Genomic DNA, 9,529 nt, shown 5'->3' with positions numbered 1-9,529 from the left:
ACGCCATGCTGCTTGCGTACACCCACTGGTACACGCCGTGCCCAGTGTCGGCCAGCACCGTGCCGATCTCACACGGGCCCTGGCTGGTCTGCGGCCCACAGGTCATCTTTGGAGAAAAGCAAGAGGAAAATCACCGAGCAGCGGTGAATGGCCAGGGGAGTGGGCGTCTCCCAGAAAGAGAGGATGAAAGAGAGGCTGTTACTGTGGAAAGCGAGTCAGGGTGAAACCGAGTCCGTGCCCTTTGGGGGTGCCTGTCACCAGGACCCCAAGGGGCACCTGACTTAGGAGGCTGGGCACGGTCCGGGGGAGGGCAGAGGAGACCAGCCAGGCAGGCTCAGGGCAGCTGTCCCAGAAGCCAGCTGAGCCTCAGGACACTGGAGGTGACGCCAGGCCAGGAGGGGGACAGGAGCAAGGACATGTGCCCCGCCTCGCAGCTGCCCGGCAGGAGCCAGTAGCCCTTGGGGAGGCCCCGACCCTGGGGAGGCGGGTCTCGGGTCCTGGTGTGGTAGGCCAGCGCCAGACCCCTCCCCTTCCTGTGCTCAGGCCTCTGTCCATCCAGAAGTCCCCGGTGCGTGGCTCCATCCGCCAGGGAGAGCCCCACGTTTGCAACAGTTCTGGGGAGAGGCCGTCCGTCTCTTCCTTTAAAGATGGACGGTGGGCCCTGGCCGGTTTAGCTCAGTGGATAGAACGTTGGCCTGCGGAGCATAGAACCTCCCGGGTTCTATTCCGCTCAAGGGCACAGGCCCGGGTTATGGGCTCGATCCCCAGTGGGGGGCATGCAGGAAGCAGCCCATCCATGATTCTCTCTCATCATTGATGTTTCTCTCTCTCCCTTCCTCTCTGAAACCAATAAAAATAGATTTAAAAAAGAAGATGGAAGGTGGCACACAGAACCCCGATGCCGTTTGTCTTAAAAAGTGGAAGGGCTTTCGGGTTCTGAACCGAGCCGGTGAGCAGGGGCCTCCGCTTCGTGAGCAGGAGCCACAAGGGGAGGAGGAGCTGCGTGGCGTCGGGTGGGGTCCGGCTCCCGGGAGCCACCTCCTCAGCGTCCGCCAGCCCGAGGGCCTCTCACCTCCGAGGCCTTGTCCAGCCAGAAGCCCAGCCACCAGTTGCTGAAGGCGGTGCTGCCGATCATGAGGAGGAAGAGCGTCACGGTGAAGAGGGAGAGGAGGTAGCCTGCAGGGAGGAGAGGCCGCGGTGCCGGGGGCAGCCGGCTCCCTGGGCCCCGCCTGATGGAGATGAACCTGCCGGGAAAGGCCCTGCCCTGGGAACCACCCTCCAGGCTGGCGGACGGGTCTGGGGGTTGCGCCCCTGAACCCACGTGCGGGCACCCGGCCGCCTGGTTGGAAAGTAGGTCCAAGTTGTCAACTTTTGGAAAAACCACCAATACGCACTGAGATGGAAGTGACTCCGAACTCTTTAGGGACAAACGGGGAATGCCCCGTCTTGCTGGGAGCGAAGGGAGGTGACTGTCTAAGTCAGCCGTGGGCAAACTACGGCCCGCGGGCCGGACCCGGCCCGCTTGAAATGAATAAAACTAAAAAAAAAAAAGACTGTACCCTTTTATGTAATGATGTTTCCTTTGAATTTATATTAGTTCACACAAACACTCCATCCATGCTTTTGTTCCGGCCCTCCGGTCCAGTTTAAGAACCCATTGTGGCCCTCGAGTCAAAAAGTTTGCCCACCCCTGGTCTAAGTGCTTTGCGCCCGAGCTGATGGGGGGAGCGCTCAGTGACGGAGAGGAGGCCACAGAGGCGCCCCGCTGGGTTACACCGCCGCCCCCCATTTCCTTCCCACAGACAGAGCCCAGCAGCCTGAACGGCCATAAAGGGCGATGCCGTGGGAAAGGCCGTATTGTCCGACTTGATATTCTTGGGGGGCGGGGGGGAGTGGTGTGGGGGGAGCATTGATAAACAGCCTTCGCCTAACGAGACGAATCATTAAAGAGATCGTGAACACATGAACCCAGGCGTCTAAGAAGGAGTGCTTTTAAAGGCAAAGTACGTCAGGAAACCCGTTGGATGCCAAACCTCCAGCCGCCTTAATGTACGTGTGATACGTCCTCCAGGTCACGGCTCCTTCCCGGGGGGGCTGGGTCTGGACGAGCTGGTTCAGAGGGGCTGTGGGGACAAACACCAGTCCTGGGCTCCCCTGGGGGAGTGGGGGCCGTGGGCCAGGGGACCCTCCCGATTCCCCAGGCCTCCCCCAGGGCAGGCACCGCCCCTCCTGCCCTTTCCCTGCGCCTTCACGTTCCCAAAACACTTCCGCTCCTTTGATTTTGTTTGGTCGCGCAGAGCTGAGGGAGTGGGTGGCACGCACCTTTGACGTCTATGAATTCTGAGTACGTGTCGGATTCTTTTTCTTCCTCTTTTTCATCGGGAGCCAGAACTAGGGTGAGAAAGGGAGGGGTCTGTGTCCACTGAGCCCCAGGTAACACAAGAGGCAGTGATTCCAGCGCCGCTCAGACCCGCACCTTCGTCTCTGTCCGCGGGGCCCTCCTGCAGGGCCTCCACCATCGCCGCGTTGTAGATGTGCTCAGGGTCCTGGGGGCAGAACCAGTGCCTTCTGCAGGCGCAGCGAGAGACTGCCCCAGCCGGACACCGAGGGGAGGCCCTATCCGGGCGCCCAGGCCCCGGGCCCCCGCACGCCGCTACCTTGAACTGCAGCCCCCGGAGGTTGTGCACCAGCTTTGCGTAGCGCCCTCTCTCCTCCATTAGCTCCTGGTGGGTTCCCTTCTCACAGATCTCTCCATCTTCCAACAAAATGACCTCGTCACAGGACTCCAGGAACTGTGGGGGGTAAAGCCACTGCAGTGAGCACCGGCTGCCTGAGGGGGGCCACATATCCCCGGCCCTGCTGCCTCCCTGACTGTCCGGCTGAGGAGAGCCCAGGGCTGGAGAGGAGACCGCGGCGCCGGTGCCACACCCATGCCATGGGCGTCCGGTCACCTGCAGCTGGTGCGTCACCAGGACGACCGTCTTGCCGCGGAGCGTCTTCCGGATGCACTCCTCGAACACGTGCTTCCCCACTCGGGCGTCCACGGCCGACAGCGGGTCGTCCAGCAGGTAGACCTCGCGGTCCGAGTAGACGGCGCGGGCCAGGTTGATCCTCTGTCTCTGCCCCCCCGAGAGGTTGAGGCCCCGCTCCCCGATCTGCGGATCGGGCAGTGCTCCTGCTCATCACCACGCCCCAGCTCCCCCCTTCCCCGCAGGGACCCCGACAGCACCCGTGCCCTGGGGGTGCTGGGAGCCTGTGGGCAGAGGTGACTGGGGCGCAGCTCTTCCCAGCACCGAGTGAGGGGCGCCTGGCTCACTGTCCCAGGTGCAGGCCCATCGGGAGGGGCTGTGTCCGGATAGCTCGCCCCAAGAGAGTGGAGGGCAGGAAGCTCGGGGAGGGGGACAGGCTCCCCGCAGGGAGGCGTGGCTGGGAGCAGAGGGACCAGCCTCCAGGGCAGTGTCTGGAGGGGACCTGGTCCTCCTGGGCCCACAGAGGCAGTGAGGCAGAAAGGGGCCCTCGAGACCAGCCACAGACCAGCACCTGGCCCCCCATCCTCCGAGGATGGGGCCACCTCGGGGAAGCGGGCAGCGTGAGGTTGACGTGCTTGGCTGCCAGCAGCAGGACCCTTGGCTGCCTCTCCAGAGGCAGATGGGAAGTGGTCCCAGGGGCGGCCACGCTGGAGCCAACACAGGTGGGGTTGGTGCCACCTCCACTGTGACATCCCTCAACCACAGGCCCAGATGAGAGTCCGAGACGGGGGACCTGACTTTCCCGCATGTCCTGGCACCGTTCTGGCCGCGGGGCATCGGGTGTGGACGGAGCTGGGCTGCCCTTTGGCCCTGGGCAGTCGGGCTGCCCGATGCCGCCGTGGGGCCGAGCCCGCCCGCTCACCTCGGTCAGGTCCCCGTAAGGCAGGCTGCTCAGGTCCTCCTGGAGGGCGCAGACTCGCACCGTGTGCTGGTACCTGTGGGCGCGAGGGTCAGAGGTCAGCGCAGTGAGGAAGACCCGCCGCCCGGGTTGCACCGGAGACACTGCTGTGGTCCCTGGGCAAGGGAGGGCGTGGCCAGTGCTTTGTCCTGAATGTCCAAGGGCAGCTGCCCCCGGACCCTGTGCCCTCCAGCTGATAGAGGGACCGGACAGCCCTTTCCTCAGGGTTCCCACCACGAGGTGGCGCCAGTGGCTGGCACTGCTCCTGGGAGTCAGAGGAGGGGCCTCAGGCCTCCACTCTGCCCTTCGATAGCTTTGACCTTGGGCAGGTCAACGTTCCTCTCTGGGCCTCAGCCTCTTCCTGGGTGAGAGACGGGGATTCGTGGCCAGGATCCCCCAGATGGGTGGTTCTGGAACTCATGAGGGACTGGACCGGGCAGCCTCCCTGACTCGGTGAAGAACCTGGGGAAGCAGAGCTGGGAGGCTGGGGCCCCGGTGTCTGCAGAGTCAGGACTGGAAGGTTGCGCTCATTCCCTTTGGCCACTGTGGGACGTCAGCAGAAGCAGCAGATCCCGTGGCCCGCGGCCAGGTCCCGGCTCAGCGCTGCTCGACTTCAAGCCACGGCCAGATAGACCTTCCTGCGGCCGGACAGCACGTGCAGAGATGGAGACCAGGAGCCCGGCGCCCATTCCACGTGTCCTGGAGTGCGACCCAGGCCTGCAGGGGGCGCCTCCTGGACTCGGGTCAGGAAGGGGACCACCGGCGCCCGTGCATCCGGGTCCGATCGGCTCCTGCAGCGGAGGGTCCCGGACACGGCAGCTCCTGCCCCGAGTGAGCATTACCTCTGGTGGTCGTACTTGGCTCCGAACAGGATGTTCTCCCTCACGCTCCCGTGGAAGATCCACGCCTGCTGGGACACGTAGGCCAGGGTCCCGCTGACCGCCACCACCCCCTGCTGCAGCTGCATCTGCAGGCACAGAACCAGGTCCCTCAGAGCTGACCCGCCGACGGCTCCCGGGCCCATTGGACACCTGTGCCCCTTCTCCCGTGAGCTTTAATCCTGAGGGTGCGAGAGGGGGACACTATCTCATCCACGGGCTGCAGAGCCCAGCCGTGCAGGCCGAGGGCTTCGACGTCAAACACCTGCAGGGGGCCAGGCAGGAACATTCTGGAAGAGGCAGCCGAGGGGCCTGCTGCTGGCTGCCAAGCACGTCAACCTCACGAACATGACCTTTCACTCTGCCCAGCTGCAGGGGCCACTGTTCTCACGGACCCAGCACACAGCAGCAGGGACCCTGACATCGCGGCGAGTCCACCCGCACAACTCACCTGGCCCAGCAGAGCTGCGATGAGGGAGCTCTTCCCGCTCCCAATGTTCCCGCAAATCCCCAGGACCTTCCCCTGCAGAGAAACAGGAAAGAGACTCTGTTGCTCCCCTGTTCTTACCGGGTCTGGGGACAAAGGTGTCGCCTCCACACTGTGCAGGTGGGGACCACGGTGGCTCCAGGTGGTGGCGGTGCAACCTCGGACCCGGCCAGACTCAGCCAGGGAGGATGCAGGGACCCGAGTGTTAGTGAAGCGCCCCCCGCCTCGGGACACACACCCTGGATGCGAGGCTTGTCCTGCACCCAGGCTCCAGGGGAGGAAATCTAACCGAGGTGATGCTCGTTGGGGGCGGACAATGAACAAGCAGAGTAGGAAAGGTTCGCAGTGTGGGGAGTGCACACCACGGGAACGCGGGACGGGAGCTGGGGAAGCCTTCCCGGAAAGACACCCGTCTCGGTTGGTCCTCCCCGACACGGCCCCAGCCAGAGACCCGCGTGGAAGCGGGAGGTGCGGGCACCAGCGGGCCCAGGGCACCCGGCCATTCTGTGAGTCGTGCCACTGCTTGGGGCCATCTCAGTGCCCTGTCTCCTCCCTGTCCTCGGCAGAGAGCCCACGAGGCCTGGGCTTCTGATGATTCACTTGTTAAAAATAAAATAAAATACAGACTCTGTCTCGCAACCTACGGGCGGGCAGCGCCCCCAGGCCCTGGCTGGCCTCCCATACTGGCTGCGTGTGGGTCGCGCTTTGCTTTTAAGCAGAGCAGCACTGCAGGCGGCGAAGAGCAGTCCCGGCCAGGCGCCTGGGGGTTAGCTTCCCATGCCTCAGGCTCCTGACCCTGAGCGGGTAGCCATGGCGCCCACCTCGCAGGGTGAGGAGGTGTCAGAGGAGTTGAGTGTGTTCCTGCTCATGAACACCAGCCGTTGTGAGCCGCCTGTGTGCTCCAGGTCAAATTGAGAGCATGTCTGAGAACGCTTATGGGAGCCCGTCCGTTTGAGCCCGACCACCTGCTGGACGGTGTAGTCCACATGGATGTGGGCTCCAGGTCCTTCGAGGTTTGCAGATGGGCATTGACATAGCCGCCACCTTCTCTCAGCTCGGAGAGGACGACCCCGTTGTGCGGGTCCATAGTTTTAACGTTAGGGGAAGTGCCCTGGCCGGTGTTGCTCAGTGGTAAGAGCGTCGGCCTACGGACTGAAGGGTCGCTGGTTCAATTCCCGTCAAGGGCATGTACCTGGGTTGGGTTGCAGGCTTGATCCCTGGGGTGTGTGCAGAAGGCAACCAATGGATGTGCCTCTCACATCAATGTGTCTCTCTGTCTCTACCCCTCCCTGTGGAGAGCGGCTACAGTGTTTGGACAGGTTCAAGCCTCAGACTAATGAGAGGGCACAGTCCTCTCATTGCCACGTGCAAGTCCCAGCTTGGAGGGCAGGACCCTCCCAGCACAATTATAGCCAACAGCTGTAGTTGTGAGCTTGAACCTGTGGTCCGAACACGTGGCCCCACGTGCTTGAGTGATGTGGGCTTGATAGAGTTCAGGTGCATGTAATTGAGTAGGATTGAAACCCAGGAGAATGTTGTAAACATCTTGACCACGCCCTTACTTTGCCTTGTGGCATCTGCTATAAAATAAAGACACGGCTTGTAGCCCATGGCGCTCTCTCCATCCGAGAGGGCAGCGTCCCACTGAGACCCAGCTTTCTTCTCTTATCTGTCTTTTCTAATCCTTCGCCGCCCCCTCTCAGGGTCACTGAACCTGGCTGAGCTGGCGGCACATAAGGCGCCCTGGGGCTGAGTATGCCATGGCCGTGCCAGCTCGCCACACCTCCCTTCCACTCTCTCAAATCCAACAGAAAAAGTATCCTCGGGTGAGGATTAACAAAACAAACCAAGAAACAGTAACAACAAAAATTCAGAGAAGAAAGCCGCCTGGTTAGAGACATCCCGCCCCGCCTCCAGCCCAACCTGAATGCCCCGGGGCCTTGCGAAGGCGAGGCTGTGTGCCCCCGCTGAGCGGAGGGGCCGAGGGACGGGCCAGCCTGGAGGTCCGGACCCACCTTCCTCACCACGAAGCTGATGTTGTGCAGGACCGACTTGCTGCCACCGCTCCGGTCCTCCGGGCCCGCGGCGCCTGGGGCCGAGGCACTCGGCCTGTACGTCTCCGACCTCTGTTTCGTGAGAAGGTGCTTTTCCTGCTTCTCCGCTTTCTTTACGTCGCTTTCCCGGCCGGCCTCTTGCTCCCACGTCAGGGTGGCATTTGCTAAAAGCAAGACAGTGCCTGTGCCTTCTGGTTGGGTGATGTAGGAGGGGGGGCTTCTGGCTACGAGAATTCTCTAAGATCAAAGAAACAGAATTAACTGGTAGAGGCCATCCGTTGGCAGGAATCACCCCAGGACACCTCTAGCCACCTCCAAACACAGTCTCGGCGGGTCTACCCTTGACGTCCGGGGAGGGCGACTGAGGCTGCTCCCCCAGGAGGACCTGCGACTGAAGGGGTCCCCTGGCCCCGACCACGGAGGACGGTGGCTCTTTAACCACCAGGCCTGTGGGGGTCACCCACACGGAGAGGACCCCTCCCAGCTGCGTTTTACCCTCACACCCACGGTAGCAGCTTTTTAAAAAATATTTTTAATTGATTTTAGAGGAAAAGGGAGAGGGGGAAAGAGCGAGAGACACAGCAATGATCAGAGGGGTGGCCGACATTCTAACAGCTCTGGGGACCTGGCCGTGTGACTGGGCGTGAGGAGGACAGTGCCGGGGAAGGCGCTGGTCCCTGCGTCCCTGCGATGGTCCAGACGAGGGGATGAGGCATCGAGTGAAGGTGGGGGCCCGGGGCCAGAAGGAGTCAAGAGAGAGCAGTGCCCTCTGGTCTGAGACATCCGGTATCAGCATTAGCACAGGTCACAGGACGGCGTCCATTCTTTTGGTCAAAAAGGGATCATCCAACAGTGTGCCTTCTAGGCAGTCTCACACCCGGCGGCTTTTTAAATAGGGGAATACGTGGCCCGGAGATGGGTCAGCAGGGCCCTCGGGGGCAGGTGTGGACGGTGAGGGAGAGAGGGATACGGACACTGAGCGTGCGCAGGTGGCCTCTGGCTGCAGTGAGTAACGTCTCTCCATCCGTTTGCAGATATCGAGCCTGCTTCTCTCTCTCTCTCTCTCTCTCTCTCTCTCTCGCCCTGGCCAGGAATTGAACTGGTGACCTGGCCACCTCTTGGTTCATGGGTCACCGCTCAACCACTGAGCCTGCTGCTCTCTTGACCGGAACGCCCTCACCTCAACGTCACAACCACCGTATCTGCCCTTCCCGTGCACCACGCAGCCCCGCACCGTGTACGGCAGGTGCTGGGGGGCCTGGTCCTACACTAGGCCAGTCCAGACTCTCTCCTATGTCTGTGCGTTTCCCACAATGCCGTGTGTGGGGGAAGCACAGTCAGTCTTTGATGAGCAAATAAACGAGTGAATAAAGTGGCTGAGTGGAGGATAAATAGGGTGCCCCATCACTCCCAGCACCACACTCCTTGCAGCACAAACCAGACGGGGGGCGGGGTGGGCTGTGTGCACACCCAGCCCCGCTCCCGGAACCGCCTCAGGTCCGCGGCTTGGACAGGAGCGGGGCTCAGTGATCGTCTGTCTGTAGAGCCTCCATCTCGTTTTCCCTAAAAGGGGGGCCACCTAGAAGCGCGGCCCGTGCCCTCCTCCACCCGCAGGTGTGCGCCCCGCCTCCCTGGGGGCCTTCTCCCCAGTGGCTGGGCTCGGCTTCCCTTATCTGGGAGTCTCCCCCCCCAGAAAGGAGACCTCTCTCCCCTACTCACCCAGCGTGAGTTATACCTTCATTCTCCTCAGGGAGACGCTGGCTTCGGCCGCCGCCTTGACGGAGAAGGGCAGGATGGCGATGGAGAACTTCATCACGTTGAACATGGCGATCACACTGAATGCCTGCCGAGCGGGGGGTGGGGGGGGGGGTTAGGGGAGGACCGGGGTCAGGACGGGTGTGGCCTTGGCCCCGGACCGTGACGCCCCGGGGGGGAACCGAGGTGCAGCCGCAGAGGTCACAGGTCGGCAGATCGGGTAGCAACATCTCAATCTGTTTGTCTTTTGGGTTTTCACCAAAATGGTGGGAGCCGTGTCCCAGCCTCTGCCAGTCCACAGGGGGCGGGGCGGGGGAGGGCCGCTCACTGATGCCCTGGGAAATCTCCACCCAAACCACAGTCGCACTCGTCCGACCGTTCCCTCCAGGCCACCCAGGTGTCCCCCATCCCCCCTCCTCCTGGATGCT

General features: G+C 62.4%; 1 protein-coding gene across 1 annotated transcript; it reads right to left on the bottom strand.

The window, feature by feature from the left end:
* Positions 1 to 9: 9 nt before the first annotated feature.
* Positions 10 to 9,189, bottom strand: LOC102439974 (multidrug resistance-associated protein 9-like; the record flags this gene model as incomplete). Its single annotated transcript, XM_023749318.1, has 12 exons — positions 10 to 106; positions 1,073 to 1,176; positions 2,034 to 2,123; positions 2,323 to 2,391; positions 2,462 to 2,546; positions 2,658 to 2,792; positions 2,952 to 3,155; positions 3,892 to 3,964; positions 4,770 to 4,894; positions 5,257 to 5,328; positions 7,308 to 7,583; positions 9,082 to 9,189. Coding segments are annotated over 12 exons (1,438 nt in total), but the record flags the coding sequence as incomplete, so codon positions are not given.
* Positions 9,190 to 9,529: the final 340 nt, after the last annotated feature.

Source organism: Myotis lucifugus, unplaced genomic scaffold (genome assembly GCF_000147115.1).
Source record: "Myotis lucifugus unplaced genomic scaffold, Myoluc2.0 scaffold_5694, whole genome shotgun sequence".
Classification (NCBI taxonomy): Eukaryota; Metazoa; Chordata; class Mammalia; order Chiroptera; family Vespertilionidae; genus Myotis; species Myotis lucifugus.
This window is presented reverse-complemented; position numbering and strand designations above follow the sequence as displayed.